The sequence below is a fragment of the Passer domesticus genome, chromosome 2 (assembly GCF_036417665.1).
Source record: "Passer domesticus isolate bPasDom1 chromosome 2, bPasDom1.hap1, whole genome shotgun sequence".
NCBI lineage: Eukaryota > Metazoa > Chordata > Aves > Passeriformes > Passeridae > Passer > Passer domesticus.
Window position 1 is genome coordinate 106,289,697 of NC_087475.1, and position 17,554 is coordinate 106,307,250.

A 17,554-nucleotide genomic window follows, 5' to 3' on the forward strand; every position below is an offset into this window, starting at 1 on the left:
TGGGGTTTTTTGGTCAGCTTTTTCATCATAAATTATGATTTTATTTTTCAGCTTTTTCTATTTTTACCTATTTCAAAGAGCTTTTCTTTCCCACTATCTTCTTCATTAGTAATATTACATTAAAATTGCAGCTCCATTTAAGAGGAAACTGTTCAGCAAGCATTTGCTGCAGCAGTTTCTGTTTACTTTACACAGTATGAGGTTTTTTGACAAGTAGAAATACTCTTGACAAGGAAAATAACACTTTCAAGATGAGCATCACTATGGGATAAAATGTAATGAATTTTTCTACAGAAAAGGCTTATGGGTTTTTATAAAGAAACAGACATCTCAGCTTTTATTTGTACATATTGAAAATATTAATCAATGCTAACAAATATCTTGTGAAAACTTTAACTGAAATCCATAGTACATTGCTCCATCTTTTCCCTTAGGTAGGTGAATGTAACCCCAACACATGATGGTTTGAGATGAGATTTTGCAGTGTAATAAATAACCAGGATTTACTTAGTTGCTTTGAAAAACTTGTCTGAAAAATTGTTGCTTGTATAAAAATAGACAAGTACTGTCATAGTTCTTACAACTACATTTCATTACATGTGAAAATGTGAGAAAAAATATCAAATACACATGCCTAAAACCAGAAATTATTTTTCAGTGGTACTGGATCATTGACGCTAAGAAGTCCTAAACACCTGTGAGAGTCACACAGAAGCATGTACATAGGACATAGACAAATTCACCTTTATATTGCCTCTTTAAAAATAACAGTACAATATTTTAAAACTTATTATGATATTTTTAATTTTAAAAATGCAGGTATTCAATTTTTTATTACCTTTATCACTGAGTTTTTCAGTTGATTTCTCCCAGTCAGGAAAGGACTGCAATGAAGAAGGAATAACTGTGAGTATATAAGAACTAAAGTTCACAACAACAACATCTTATTCAGAGGATTTATATTATAAACAAGTGCTATCTGTTATCCCCATTCTTGCAGTCACATTTTCAGGTATTTCACGGTGTCAGAAAACATAAGCTGGGAAAAAAGGATACGAAGTACAATTTCCCTGTTCTAAAGAGGTATTTTTTTCCTTCTTGATGACCCACTGCATAGATAGCTTTGTATTTTATATGGTTACTTTTTATTAGATCAACTAAGCTAATTCCTAATCAAATTCAAATCCTTCTGCAAAAAAAATTGGAACTTTACTTACTTATATTGTATTAAGCTTAGATTCCCAACAAGTCAAATGGAAAATGTGTTCAGGAATTTGCAGGCTCTGTTACTGAGGAGATCTCATGTGGCTGGCTTACAGTAAAGTGAATGAGGGTTAAGAGGCTCTAAAGTGTTTCCTTTATTCTCATGCTGTCTCTGAGGCAGTTAACTGGAAACCAGAGCTCCTGACCAGCCAGTTGGGGTTGTAACAGAGCTATTGGAGACTTGGGAGCAATGTGACACAGATTCCTGGGTCACAGCAGGTGCACACTGAGACTGCTGCTCACAAAAGAGTGGTCCAATGTGAAATCTGTAACTGGAAATGAAGGTGCTGAAGGCAGCCAGGACAAGCAACAATAATTAGTCACCAGACAAGCTCACTGGGTCTGAGCAGCATGTGAGGTTCAGCACCTGGGCCTCACTGAAGTAAATAAATGTCTGCCTAGAGGACAGATGCAGATGGAATTACTGACAAATCATTTCTTTGTCCCTCTTTCCAGAAAAGCTGTGATCCTTTTCTATTTACCCTCCTTTCCCATTACCTATTCTTCCTCTTTTTCTTTTTGTGTTGTAATTATCCATGAAAATTCGCAGATTATATTTAAAAAAACAAAATGCTGCTCAGCAGTAATAACAATATTCCTCCAGACTGTTTTTGTATTATCCCAAAAGCAGGGTTTAAATTCTTACTATGGAGGTGGCTGTGGTTGAAATAAAAGTCTCCCATGTGCAATGACAACAGACTGGAAACATTTTCATCCTGATTTGGGGGATATTAAAAAAAGTAAATTACTGGAAAGTAATTTTGGTCTGTGTGTTTGGGAACATATCATTCAGTAGAGCCAGACTCTTGAACTGTTTTGAGCATTGCTTCCCCAAATGGCAGCAGTGCCCAGCTGAATTCAGACCAGCTGAAGGCTGAGTATGGCTTTGCTTTACCATTAATCTACACCAGAACTGGCACTGTGCTACTCTGACATTTGCTGGTTTATTAATGGATAATGTGTTTCAAGGCTCACGCTTCCAATGCAATACAAGGGTTCTGTTGAAAGAAATACTTAAAAATTTGATTTTTCTCACTGTAACCTGTTCAAGGAGACTTGCAGCACTCTCCTTTTCCTCTTCGGTTCTTGGTTCTTTCACATTCATCTCTTCCAGCTCATTTTCCTGCTTTAAGACGTTGTCTATATATTCCTGGTGGAACAATGAAAAAAAAAGAAAGATGCAGATGTAGGCTTAAAATAGATATTTACATTGACATAATCATACCAACTGCTACAGAAAAGAGGAACATTTCTTTTCCCACATCTCTTTAAATTAGTTGGACAGAAAAAAATGGGCTTAAACACACCACTCTGCCAGAAAGCTACATGCACCAAACTTTACTAAAAGACAGGTTTGTAGAAACAATGGTTCCAGTGCCAGTACTTTCTCGCTCATTTATATCTCTTTAATCTTATAGGAGATGTAGAAAAGAAGAATATTTTCCTTAAATCTTGATTTTGCTCTGACAAAGGGAAGGTGTGGCTAAAGATTTAAGATACTTCATTCTGAAAAAAAAGAGAATTGATTAAATATTGCTTTATGAGTAACTAGGGTATTTTCATTGCAGATTTATGCAATTATTACAACTGTTTTTTCAGTGCTAATAATTGCAGTTCTTCCTTCCCAATGTAATAAACAGCATTCATCTTTAAAAATCAACAATAGATCTGGGCAATGGAGAGACTTTCCTTGCCACTTTGGTGTGGAACTTTTCTTACAGGGTTGCCTTTGAAAGGTCAGTATGCAAATTAAAGAGTAATTTTCATATATTTATAGTCTGAAAATGGCAATATTTCATTCTGATAGACTTGCATATCCCAAACATATCTGGGCTGGGCAGCTGTCAGTGTTTTTCTATTGCAAGCATATTTTATTTGAAATGTAATGTAGGGGAAAAAATATAAATGGCTACTACCTTCACACATTTCACATGCTGTTAAGTTTCAAATTCAGTCTGCAATCCCATTATCAAAATAGGTTAAATTAACAAATGACAGGACACATACATTTTGTTATTCTCTAATTCTTAAGTAATAATGGGCTTTTGATTCTGAAATCTTTTCTAAGAGCATCTTCACAATGCAAATTAAATAAAGGAATGTTTTACCCCAACACTGAGAAGAGCAAAGCTGCTCACTTGTGGACACCATCTCAAAACACTGGCGTAGGAGGTCTAGCTTGCACCATGCTATGAACAAGTCACTAATGAGGGATGACCACAAACCTTGTCAGAAGGCTACACAGCTATTTCCTAGACATGGATAGAGTAACAAACTCAGACTGAAACCTGGACATGTTCTACATTGATTTACAAAAACAAATACATAACCAAGACCAGAGTGCGTCTCAGTGACCAAGTTACTTGTAGAATTATGCTGAGCTAGAAATTCTTGTTCAGCTTTATAGATTTAAATTCTTTTGACTTTTTGAAGGAAAACAAACCCTAAGTAAAATAAAAGCGAAGTAACAGACATCAATATTGACAGCAAGGAAATTATATGTTAGAGTACTGTCTGTGATGTAAACTGGATTGGATCTCATGTATTTGCTCAGAAAACTAGGTTTCGTAAGAGGTAAATGAAACAACGGAACCTTTTCAGAAAAACACTTACAGCACTTGTCTATGTATGAAATAATTGTTCTTCAAGCATAGTAGATTTTTCTCAGGTATGTATTACACATTTATCACACCCAATTAATCTACTTGTTTGTTCTCTATTGCTTACTGGAAGAACGAATAACTGTGGTTGAAGTACCTTGAGGGAAAGATGCAGTTTTTCTCTCAGCTCATCACAGAGTGGCTTATACTGGAACAGCTGTCGGATTTGCAGTTTTTTGGGACATTTTTGCACAGGGACTGGCAAGGACAAAGGTACTGCTCCAATGCTGAGACCCTTCCGGGCACTCCTTCTGACTGGGTTCCTTGTGATCTTCGCCTGAACAGAGAGGAGCAAACAAAAGAGCAAGAGGCTTCTTACATTACCCAAAAATGCAGCTGTTGGTAATGTGTCTCACTTTAAAAGTGTGTGCTCTCCTCATAGAATCATAGACCTGGACAATAAAATCAGTAGATTCCTGGGAACAATTTATCTATCCTAAAGCATCTTCAACAGGTAAGAGAAACTACCCTTAAAATTGCTATCTCCCCTCAATAAGTGTAAAAGAATGGGACCATACATTCCCTGACACAGCCTACCCTTTGCTCTGTCTGCTTAATAAACTGAATTTAACATTCACACTGTTTAGAGTTTCATTTCCCCATAGAGACAAACATCTATTACTTAAACATGAAAAGACAGCTTTGAAACAATTATACCTCAGGAGGAGAAGATTCTGCCTGAATCACTGACTGAAGATATAGAGGAACAATACTCTCTGGTTTTTTCTTCATTACCCACGGGGACTCTTCAGCCATAGGGCGGAGGACAGTAATACTTACAACACCTGGTGTAAAGACACATTTTGCTAAGAATCAGTTCAAAGTAAAAAAAAAAACAACAAGTGTCTCAGATCTACAGAAAAAAACACCTATCTACAAAAAATCTTATTACTAAAAAACTCCATGTATCCATGGCTACAGATAATATCAGATCACTGAGTTGATTATGGAATAGTGGTACAGGTTCAGATTACTCAGCCCATTTTTAACAATAAACTGCTTATGCTACTTGCTTTGATTCTTAGTTAACAGCTGAGTCGTATAGTGTGGGTAGTAGGCCAAACAAGGAAGAGCAGAGCATTGACCCATGTGTACAATATTAATCTCAGAAGTAGTACAACATATTCAGAACATGTATAATTCTTCACTGTATTTCATATTTCATACCCTGATCACTGGATGGATTCCATCAGATATGATTTATTTGTATAGTTTGCATAAATTTTAATGTTCTTCAAAATATTTTTTCCAGCCCAATACAAAAATTACTTAAGCTACTATGATCTATCCCACTGGTGACCTTTAAAATGGCTATCACCACTGAGGTACTTTGTCACAATGATACAAAATTGTGAAGCCTTGCTGTAAAGGCAAATACAGCCAGCATTGTGAAAGGTGGAGCAGGAAGTCTGGAAAATCAGATGCTCTACTATTACAAATGATTGCTGGTTGTAAGTAAATTTTCTTGACTCGGATTTTGACTGGGTATCTGTGCTCTCCATCTTTCTGATCTTTTCATCTTCTCCATTTTTCTGGCTCCCTCCATGTCCCTTCATTTTTTTCTTTTTTACCATGGCAGAATGACTTCAATTGGTTTCTAAAATGGAAACTGGTCATTTGTGTGAATAAAAGTACATTAAAAAATATGCCACACTTTGTAAGAGTAGTAAGTGAGAAAACTGTTTTATGTCATATGCTTATGACATACATCTATGAGAAATATGTCCTAGGACTTTATGGCTTGAAGCAAACTTCCCTTATCATCCCCTCATATCCAGGGGAACCATACTTTCTTCTCTTTTAAAGGTATTTTTTTGTTAGCATCTACCTGCTACATCACAGTGTCTTTTATAGAAACACAGCATCTCCAACTACCTTTACAATGACAACCAACAATTCCAGGACATAATTTCTTGCATTCCTACTACAAGGTGGTTGGTACCATGTAGCACTGGCTATTTCAGTCATGTTTTTCCAGCTTTTTAATATGTATCCTTTCCAACAGACAGCCTAAAGGTCAACACCAGGGCATCACTCTCCTCATTGCTACATCATTAATGGATACAGTGATACATTCAAGTTTTAAAATTATAAACACAAAGAAGATATTTATTTGGTAATCACTTTTATTTGTGTGACTGAGAGTAGATAAAGACATGCCATTTGTTAGTTGATTTATCCCTTAACAGTATCCTTCAGTTAATTCTCTGCTTCCCAGAGTTTTTCCCCAAACTCCTTTCTTTCTCTCCTAGAAGTGTGGATTCTTATTTACAAGGGTAAAAACATTTCCTGCCCAAATAAGAGTTTTGAAACTTTTCAATTCTTTCTGTTAGTAGTCTGTCAGAGAAGAAACATTTTCTACCTGGTTGTTCTTCTACAGGATCCTTCAAGACTGCAGTGGCAGGATCACTGCAGACCTCAGACAGATACTTGTATACATCCTTTGTTCGCAGGAGCTCCGTTCCAGAACCATCCTCAGAGATGATGAAAAACCTGCACAGCCAAACACACACATGGGGCTCTATCAAGAGAGCAGAACTCCAGTGTGATGGCATCCAATATGCAAATACAGAGTACTGAACAAAGGGAGCACAAATCCATGAACCCTGTAAAATACTGTGTAGTGAAGAAAAGAAAGTGTTAACCTATGAATGCAATGCAGTTTACCTGGGGACATGCTCATTATCACTGACAGGTTTGTTAACATCATCTGCTGCTGAGCTCCTGTCCTCCTTGCCATTAGAGCCACTGCTGGGAATGCACACATCTGTGCTGCCATCAGCCAGGACCTATAGCAGAAATTATGTGAAATTATTTGAGTTAAAAAATCCTTTTAACACAGTGACTTGCTGGTGAACTTTAATATAACATAGCCCAGTGAAAGAGACAGAAAAAAACATTTCATGCTGAGTGAATGGAAACTCATAGGAAAAAGAAATAAAGAGGAAAACTGAAAAGACAGTAAAACCCCCAAAACATTTCTCGAAAGACATGCTGTATCATAAATACCAATATCACATGCTGATGCTTAATAAATTCCCAAGGACTGTTACACAAAAATACTCACTCACTGGTGAAGCCAGGTAACTGTATACTCAAGACAGATATTGATGTACACCTACTGAGTGAACTTCTAAAGTATTTTCCTTCTTGAAAATACTATGTGCTTATTAACTAATGTGACATTAATATATTCAAACAAGATAACCAACAATGACCTAAAAAGGAATAATAATGCATTTTTTAAGACACAATTTAAATAAGGGTGATTCAAAGGACAGTCCCTGAATTGAATCTGACACACCTAGTTTTTAATCCTCACTTGCAGAGCCGATTATTTGCTATAGTACAAATCAGGCTAATTAAAGGAACTTTACAGGTGAGCTAAATTGTACACCATGTGCTCTGTTTCAGTCTCTCTAAAGAGGGATAAATATTAAAAAAAAAAGTATATCCATCACTTAATCAAGAGGACACCAGAGACCTGATTCTGGCTACTTTAAATATTACAAGGTTGCAATTTGACTTTGAGAGAAGTTTATAAGATAAAATTAGAATGCAGAAACTTGTTTTCTTCTATGCATTTTACCTTGAAAATATTTCCTTCAGGATCCATCATCTCACAAATAGTGTTGGAAGTGTGTTTCATAATGTATCTCCCTGCTTGTTTCTCTTCTTCCTTGCTGCTGAAATCATAAACTTCATGGCTATAAACTGCTGAGCAATCTTCATCAAAGAAAAGAAAGCCTCCCTTGCTGGGTAAAACCTATGACAGCAAAAAGGGAAGAGATTCAATCCTCAAAGGTAAAGAAATTAATTTAAAGGTACTGTGAAAATGAAGAACAGATACAAATCAAGAGAACAGCTTCCAGACATTCAATACTGAATCATTCACTTTAGAGGAATCAAAGGGGGAGAAAGAAGGAAGATGAGGTCCAAGAGGTAGGTTGATCTGAGTCTCTGAAATATTTAACTTCAGGAAATTTAAGACTGTGATTTAAATATACTGTACATTTGTGAGTAAGTATCTAAACATTGGCAGAGTATGAAATAGATGGAATAATAGGAATTAGTGAAGACTATAGAGAAGGGAGGTAATGAAGGTGAGAGCTGCTAATGGCAGGGAACTTGGAACACAAAGATTAAACGTCACTGTCACAAACTAAAAATAATTCCCACCTGATATGTTCCCTGTGGCTTTGCTAGAATAGATGTCCCATCTCCAAAGATAGTACAACAGGTACCATCCTCACAATTTGTTAAAACAGTAGCAAACTCAGGATTCTCTACTCGTGTACCTTTAAGCTTCTTTGTGGTGACTTCTGAGGGTTCATCTAAGAATTAATACAGAACAATTAGACAGGAGCACAAAAATCATGGAAATGTCTTATGATTCAATTTGCTTTTTCTCTCATAGTGCTGGATCTTTATCTTTTCAGTGCAAGACCTTCAAAAACTTCATAGCATCCTTTATCACATATTTTTATGTTATGTAAACAATATGCAACCTTTTAAGTTCTGGACTGTGAATTCAATATAGGAAAACCCAACAGCAAAAAATATCTGTAACATCTGGAGCTGGCCAGGAAACTCCACTCTAATGTATCAAGCACAGTACTAACCAGAATGATCTGGATATTTGTAATATACAAGCTGGATCACTGAAATTCTTTGCGTCTGTAATACAAACTCTAAAATGTGAAGAAATTCCTATTCAGTAACACAAATCTTGGGAAACAAATGAAAATAGGCACGTTAATCTGGTTATTACCTTTCCATTGAAGAGATAGGTCAATTCAAGGGATTTTGACTTTTGAAATCCCACAGGGAGATGTCCCTGAACATTTTCAGCTAACTCAATAATGGTCTTTTCCTACACTGAATTTGAACAGTCCAGACACCCAATCAGTAAATGTCCTCTTCATTTTAATTAAGGAGGACAGGACTTGTCTTGCAAATGAAGCAGTCATACAGAATCAAACACCAGCTATAAGAATCACAGATGACCTTTAGCCCCCCTTATTTCAGGCAAATACAAGTTTCACTTTTCTTGGTAGGACATTTTCCACAGCCATATTCAGATACTTAGTATCTCCAAGGTTGGTGAGTCCATGGCTTCACTGGGGAATATAAGGATGTCTTGGTCCTTTCATACCTCTTCAGTTCAAACTCAAAGCAGCTTCCTTGTTATTAATAGGGCAGGTGGAGACAGGGCAATGAACACATTAAAACTCTGGCCCTGTGGTCTCATGGTGATGGAGTACCATACAGGTATGAAAGAAGGAAATTTAATTACTTGCAACAGTACTCAATACACTACTGAAAGAAAGCAAACAAACAAAGTCTAGACTGCACTAGTGGATCTGTTCTCTAGGCTACTGGCATAAGCCACCTTTAGCATGTATTTTGACAACTTTCTGCTTCACAAAATATGTCAAGTTCAAGAAAAGTAAGTGCTCCCCTTTAGATGTTACCTGTTTCCACACTACCCTCTGGTACAGAAAGGTCTTCACATTTTTCATAAAAAGTTGTGATCCTGGTACCATCAGCATGGTCTACTACTCTGTTACCATCCGGATTCTCAACAATTATCACTTCATCTTCTCGTACAGTCATAATCTGAAAGAATGAAGGTCTACTCATTTATATTGGTACTGTGATACTTGTGACAGCAACAACAACAATATAAAGGATCAGGACTGATGCTCTAAAGAAGCTTAACTACCACATTGTCATCTACTTGAGAGACAGAGGAACCACATTTTCTTCAAAATCTAAAGCTACTGCACTTCTAACAGTACAATAACACAACCTGTAGGATGTTTTTAAGGAATAAATCCTACAACTTATGTGATGGCAGCCCTGTCTCTTAGCTTATAGACAGTGCTACAGTAACACAAAAGCAGTTAATACCGTTCCATCAGGAGGATTTGTAGCCTGATACATTAAAAGTGGCTTCAGATCCATTCTTGTGGCACCCTCTGTGCCCACTAGGATGCCTAATGGAGTTGTTGTTATCCAGGTTCCTGCCTTAGGTTGTGTAGAATTGGCCTTTTCAAACTCCTCAGACCTTTGTGAGCGTAGTGATGTCTTGTCACTGCCTTTTCCTGCAGAAACAGAAATTTCTGTATCAGACTTGATATTCTCTAAGGCAAAAGACAAAACCAGTAAAGTTCAGAGTTTGTGAACATTGCTTTTGACAGAATTGCAAAATGAACTATTTTACAGGCTAGAAGAAAGTTATAACTCCTGCTACTCAAAGACGTGATTTTGAACTAGCCATATCTAATTTGCTTCCTCACAGAAAAAGTAAATAACATGCTAATGCCATCAGTCCTATGGTGCAGCAGAAGAAAAGGATGAAGATCTCATTATGAATGACAACTGGAGAGAACTTAATAGTAACGTTATAGAGAACTCTTGTCTCCCACATTCAGGAAAAATAGACAAAGTCTATGCAAAAGACAGGAGCTGAAAGACTTAGAACAAATATCTAGCAAAAAAGCACCCCCGAAACAAAAATAAAGAGATTAAACCTTTTAATAAAAATGTGTCGAGTAAGCAGAGCAGAAGAAAGGTGAGGACAGTGAAAAAGTGATCATAAATAAAGGACAAGAAATAAAGGACATACACTGGTCACAGATACTGAGAATTCATATTAGAAAATGGTTTGTCAGAGTTCTCATCTTTGCAGGTATCTAAAGGAATCACCTAAGAAAAAGGACTGGATTTGACTCAAAAAGTTTCTTTGGCAGCAATTTTTATTCACCCATTTCTAAAAAAAAATTATGTTAATACAACAGGTCAGAATTATTCTGTGTATTAAGTAATACTGACAGTGATCTTAGACTACATTCTGAGGTATGAAGTAAACATTATTTGGTTCTTTCTCAGTCAAACAAAATACAATAAGAATGGCTTATATTACCACCAAGCACATGTCCATATAACCAATTGATAATGACCAATAGTAGGTGCCTTGGAATACATGGAGTGAGAAAGAAAAACATACCCTCTGTGAGAGAAGCATTTCTTAATACAAAGACAAAAAACTGTAAAACAAAAGTAAGAATTTAACACTACTGTAGTTACAAGGATTTCTTTTAAAAGACTTCACGTTCACTCTGATACCAATGAAGTTCTTACACAACTTTTTACTTATTAGAGTCCTATCATGTTAGAAGAAAAATAAATTTGGAGTAGGAGAGAAATTATTTGCTATGAAGGTAACATAGCAGTGTGCAGCAGCTGAGTACAGATAAAATTGCATTTTCACACTGTCAGAATTTTCACAATAAAGAAATATGCTCTTTATTAAGTATCATCAGCCCTACTAACTTTATATCTGTCCAAAACACAGTAAATATTACCTTTCTTAGTGCTGGTCTCAGATAAACCGTCTGATTCTGTTAAGGGAATTTTCCTCCATATTTCATCTGGAATTGTAGGTGGTGGTAGGACAGGACCAGAATCAGGGCTATTACTCACTGTGCCATCAGCAAACAGAATCTACAGAAATCAAGGACATACTAGAGGTTAAATAAATTCAAACACCACTAGAAAGTCTTAAAAGAATGTGTCACAAATGCGATAGTCACTAGAATACTGTGGGTGATGGAGAGGGAAAAAGTAAAATCTTTCAGAATGAATACAAGAAATAAAGAAGATATCTTGAAGAGAATTAATAGAACAGACTATTTCAGGTGGAAGGTGCCTACAATGGTCACCTGGTCCAACCGCCTGACCACTTAAGGGCTGACCAAGTTAAGGCATCTTGTCAATGGCATTGATCAAATGTCTCTCACTGACAACCTTGGGGCATTAACCACCTTTCCAGCAAGATTGTTCCAGTGTCTGACCACTCTCCTGGTAAAGAAATGCTTCCCAATGTCCAGCCTGAACCTCCCTTAGTGCTCCTTTGAGCCATTCCCATGTGTCCTGTCAGTGGATCCCAGCGAGATCAGCACCTCCCTCTGCACTTCCCTGGTCAGGGAGCTGCAGAGAGCAAGGAGGTTGACCCTCAGTACCTGTTTCTCCAAAGCAGACAAGCACAGAGCCCACCTGCCAGCCTTTCCACCAGCTCTGCTCTTCTCTGGACTCATTGCAGGACCTTCCCACCGCTCTGAAGTGGTGGTGCCCAGAGCTGCTCCCAGCACTCTGGGTGCAGCTGCACCAGCGCTGAGCACAGGGGATGATCCCCCTCTGCCCGGCTGTGCTCTGTGTTTGATGCCCCCAGGACACGGTTCCTGCCCTCTGGGCTCAGGGCACACCCTGCTGACTCTCACTGAGCTGCTGCTGCCCCCAGCACCCCCAGGGCCCTCCCTGCAGGGCACTCCCCAGACTCCTCTCCCAGTGTGTACTTGTGCCTGACATTACTCTGTCCCACATGTAGGATCCAACAGTTGGTTTTGTTAAATTTCATTCCATTTGTCACTGCCAGAAGGAGTGCTATTTGCTGTAGTTTATGGATCTAATTAATGGAGCCTCTTATAATAATAAAAAGGCATTATAAAAATAAACAGTAAAGATTATTCTTTGACTAAATGGTCATAGGTTAATGACTTTTTTGGTAGCAGTGATAATGAATCTGTATTCACATATTTCTGTACTGAAATATTCCACATGTCTAGGACTGCTGTGAATTTTTTAGCCATTATGATAGTCAATAAACAGAAGTCTTGGTTATTTATTGAATTATATCTGGTTTCTGAGATCCATTACATTCAACTTTTTATATGCATGTTCTCTGTGTGTCAGAATTACTCCAACCACCCCTAAATTAATTTATAAATACAGTACAATGTAGAAAAGAAATGGACAATATATAGAAACACATCTTGAAATTGTTACTGTAAGGAATTAAATATTTCTTCTTTTTTGAATGTTTAGCATATGCAATGAATTTCTGATTACTCATAGACATTAAGTTAATACAAAGAAGGACACACTCATAATATATTTAAGCAAAGATTACTGTAAAATAATTTTAGGTACATAAGATCTACATTTTTCTATCAGGAAACAGTATGTTGTGAATATATAAACATACAGCAGCTATTTCTGAAATGGATACATTTCTCAGGAATCCTGGCTAAATGTTTAGCATCTAGTGTGATGGAAAAATGTAAAGAACTTACACTAAGCACTGTGGTCTACTCAGACAGGAAAAAGAAATTCAGGAAATAAGGAATTATTTTGACAGATTCTGAGTTAAATTAGATGACTCCTCTTTTAATCTCTTTCCTAACTACATGTAGAGTCTTAGAGTTTAAAAACAAAGTTGCTTGTAGATTGATTACAATATTTGCAAAGATAGCCTATATCACCTAAACTGTACCAAAATTCTATACAACAAAAATAAGTGTAAACAAAGTAGGTACTTAGAAATATACAGACATTTTCCCTGAAAATTTAGGATATGTAAAGGTGTCTGCAGGACTGAAGAACAGTTCAGGTCTTTTCTGGATCCCATATGAGTGTTTAAACTGAAAAAAATATAGAAATGTTTTCATATTGCCAAAAATACTTAAATCTCCCTAAGTTCTGACTCTGAACAAAGCCATGAGTACTTTAGTCTTGACATGGCTGCATAATTCAGTATTACTTAACTCCATCATCTACAAACTGGACACTTCTCGATCTCGGTAGACAAAAACAAGTTTAAGGGTAATCACCTTCCATTACAATGAACTGTACTAAATTGTACTGCTTGCAATGAATTCTACCAAATATACCTGGGTAGATCCATCCATCAGGTGCTTTATGACAGTTCCTTGACTAGTGATGACTCTTGACACCTCTTGTTCTCTTTGCCTTGCTGGAGGTGAATAAAGATGAGAGTTCTTTACCTTTTGGGGATAACTCTGTCTAACCAGAATTTCCAGAGTAGTCTGCTTAGCCTGTTCACTTTTGGTGTCTTCCTGCTTCATTGCACCTTCTGTAACCTGATGTTTCTCTTCTCTACTTGGCATAACCTCTTCCTTCTCTTCTTCATCTGCTTTGGCCTTACTTTCCTCTACCATCTTTTTCTTTGCTTCAGTGGCAGTGGCTTCACCTTTCAAATCTGAAAGCAAACCTTGAAATTACTTATTACTGCATAGCACACATTCAAACAGTGCTACACACCCAGCATCATGGTGTTGACAGAAGATGTGCAACTTTAGGTAAGACTAACCCTCTTTGGCTGAATCTGTAATGCACAGAGTAAAAGATCGACCCTGATTTCAGAGCAAAGTTCAAAACAGTCACCTACTCAGAAACTCTGCATCCTCTTCTGAAGGTGGCTGTCTTTCCAAATGAAAACAAGGGGAATTTGAAGATGGATTTCTTACGGATGCCAAACTTTTGGAAGACTAACATCATGTGAGAGGAATTCCCTAACTGCTCATAAAGGTGAAAAAAAACCTGAGTTTCACCAAGTTTGAATTTGTATAGAAACCCAAGTAATGTATTCTGTCTGCTTGAGCAAGTAAATTTCTTAGATTAAATGATGGCAGTGTTTTGAGTATGCTAAGAGGTATAATTATGATAATTTTATTGAGAAACTCCATGTAAGTGTCTGTAATTGCTCTGTTCACCTCAACTACTCAGCATTTCAATTTATGCTTCTTGCTAAACTATGTATGTTTGAGAACACTCTGCATGTTCTTTACTTCATACCAGATTAATCAGAGCACATTTACTGGGCTGTACAGATTTGTTGTACATAGGTATTAAATGACATCTGTACATGGCTGTTTTTAGAACTAACTAGATGACAACAAAATTCACATTTCTCTGCTTCAAAACCTAACAGCATGACTAGAAAAACCCCAGGATTTACTACATTTTACAACATGCAAAGATGAACCTAACACTGATTTTCAAAAACACTGCAAAAAATAGTTATTGCAGGATATTTGTCAGACACAGAAGCTTTAAAGTATCCATATACCCTATCAGTCATCTAAAGGAAATGCAATGATAAGGGCAGAAAGGCTTATTCTGAGTGTTTTCTCTGTATGTACTGGATGGCATAAACCAAAGGACTTCCATGAAATAATTCCTGTTTGAAACTGATTGCATCTTTTAGAAAAGCAACAAAAAAAACCCCTGATCGTAAAACAACCAGCATCAGAGACTCCATCACAGCCTTGGTTAGTTTTGTTAATAATTCTTACCATTTATGAGTGTAACATTCCTACCAAATGAGTATAACTTAAACCTAGTATAAAGTCCTAGCTTTCAGTTTCAAGCCCCTGAAAATTGTAATAACTTTGTATACTGTGTTTACAAACTATCACCAATATTCTGTTTTATTGTACTTCCAGGTTGGCACCAGTCACTCCCTTGACCTTGTCTTTGGTATTTAATGGAGTTGTCTGGTGAAATGAGCTCATTATATCTTCTGATGCCTTTATCATTCTTGTAATTCTTCCCTGAATCTTTCAAAATATTTTGTCTTGGGAGCTTAAGTACATATGCTTTCAAAGGAAGTGCAAACATGGTAATGTAACTATCTTCATACTATCACTCAAGATTCCTCAATATATATGTATTTATTTATTGAATTTGCTTGCTTTTTCTTTAGTATTCCAATCTGTGTGCATATTCAAATGATTATCCAATGTCACTCCCAAGGGCTTTTTAGGGTCGCTACTTCATTCCCCTCAATTTTTTATGTTCAACAACTTGTGATTCTAGATTTCATATTTGTTTGAATAAAATAATTCATATTGCAAATACTATGAAATAGACATTATGACAGACTTAGCATTCTGACATGTTAAAAACATTAGAGTTACATCTAAACCCATCAATGAAGAAATAATTTTCTTCTGTAGTCTTAGCTTCTCTGAAATTCCTTTCTTTGCAGTGTCTCAGAAAACTAACCTTGAAACCTTTCACTGAGGAAAGTTAATACAAGTCCATTGGGACAGGAGACATTCAAACTCGGAAAAGCAGGAGCATCTGACAATTCTTGTGTTTGGGGAACTGGTTCTTGCATTTCCATCTACAGAATGAAAAAATAATTAAGTTCCAGTCCACATTTTAAAATAATAAAAAAAATTAGAGTACAATTTAATCTGTACAGATTTCATTTTAACAATATATTTTTTTAGTGCTGTCTACCACTCATATTTAACATTTTCAGAGTTTGTGGATTCAGAAGTGGAAATATTATTTTTTTTTTTGACTATGCTATCTTCTTTCATTCACCTTGAAGAATCATCCCCTCAAAAACCTATGTAAAAATGGACTACACTATGCCAGTAGTCATAAGATGAAAAGTTTTGGGTTGCAGACATAGGTAACAGAGAGAACTTGTCCTGGTATTATCCCATATTCTTGCTTTTTAGGAATAGAAATACAGGGGGGAAATGGCAGATATTCTGCCACCTGTTTTTCAACGTAAAACATGCTGTATATTTTACAGTTAATTTACATAATATTACTGGCAATTAAGGCTACTCTTAATACCCTAAGATTATAGTCACAGCATCATGAGGTAGAAGTCACAGAGTAGGGGAAAAGTAACCCTCAGTTGTCATCTACTTCTCCCTGTCTAATGGTAAAAATAATAATCAAGTATAACTATACCACTAGCGAAAAATTCTAATGTAACATATTCCAGAAATTTCCAGGGCTGGAGGTTTCCTGGTAAATTATTCCAGGGTTTTACCTTGTTTAGCCTTACTGACATTTTCCCAAAGAGTGACTTGAATCACTACTGCAGAAAATTAGTTTACTTCTTAATACCTCTGATGATGATACAAGCTCACATAATAGATTATGGGTTTTTTTAGGTTTTTACAGAAGGCTATTCTGTCTCTCAACTCAAGATCAAAGAAACCCAAACTAATATTTTAAATCTTTCCCACTGGTTAAGTTTTCAAGACCTGTAATCTTTCTTCATGCTTTCCTTAAAACTTCCAGTGTGGCCCATATTTTTCTTGCAGTGCAGTATCCACTGGACACACTACTCCAAATGAGACTCTACTAGCCCTAAAGGAAAAATAACTTCACATATTTAGCAGGCTATGCTCCTCTGTATTTACATCTCAGTGGTCTTTGCCCTTCTCACAGGAAGATGGCATTGTTGACTTACAGATAGCTTGTGATCCATGACACTCTTAGACCTTTCTCTATAGAACTGTCACTGACACAATTGTTATCCATTCTGTAGATATATACTGATTATTTATATGTAACTGTAGAACCTACCTCTTATTCTTACTGAATTGCATCCTATTTTAAAGACAATGCCCATGTGAATTTGTCAAGTCCGATTTGGATTCTAATCCCATTCTCTGAAATACTTGCAGACTTACACAGACAGGTGTTGTATGCACTAATATGGATACTCTCTATCCAAAGTAATTCCAAACCAAGTAGTTAAAAGTCTTTGGTTTAGAAGTCATCCTGACAAAATTTTTAATTATAGGGCTATTTTTCTATAGGGTTTTTTTGTGCCACAAAATTACTGTATGTTATGCTCAGTGCTGTTTGGCAGCTCCCTACACCACTTTCCATGCTGATATTAGGTAAGGAGCCCTTTTTATGGATATGCACAGAATCTGTTTCGCAACAACATCCACAGTGTTACTTCAACCACGAGGTACTAAAAATTACTTCAGAACAGAAATTCAGAA

The 17,554-nt window shown here is 36.5% G+C and overlaps 1 protein-coding gene across 9 annotated transcripts in view; it reads right to left on the reverse strand.

Moving 5' to 3' along the window:
* Positions 1–17,554, reverse strand: part of SPAG17 (sperm associated antigen 17) — an 89,269-nt gene that overhangs the window by 11,982 nt on the left and 59,733 nt on the right. For 7 of the 9 annotated variants that reach the window (XM_064410344.1, XM_064410342.1, XM_064410346.1 and 4 more), the window contains 13 exons: positions 15,795–15,915; positions 13,658–13,986; positions 11,294–11,432; positions 9,837–10,030; positions 9,398–9,542; positions 8,103–8,257; positions 7,513–7,689; positions 6,591–6,712; positions 6,286–6,416; positions 4,581–4,708; positions 4,021–4,200; positions 2,300–2,413; positions 839–884 (listed from right to left, as the gene is read on the reverse strand). In XM_064410344.1, the coding sequence (XP_064266414.1) occupies positions 839–884; positions 2,300–2,413; positions 4,021–4,200; positions 4,581–4,708; positions 6,286–6,416; positions 6,591–6,712; positions 7,513–7,689; positions 8,103–8,257; positions 9,398–9,542; positions 9,837–10,030; positions 11,294–11,432; positions 13,658–13,986; positions 15,795–15,915 (1,981 nt within the window). Of the gene's footprint in view, positions 1–838; positions 885–1,487; positions 1,530–2,299; positions 2,414–4,020; positions 4,201–4,580; positions 4,709–6,285; positions 6,417–6,590; positions 6,713–7,512; positions 7,690–8,102; positions 8,258–9,397; positions 9,543–9,836; positions 10,031–11,293; positions 11,433–13,657; positions 13,987–15,794; positions 15,916–17,554 lie in introns of those variants that run through there. The other 2 variants (XM_064410345.1, XM_064410351.1) reach the window with 2 other exon arrangements.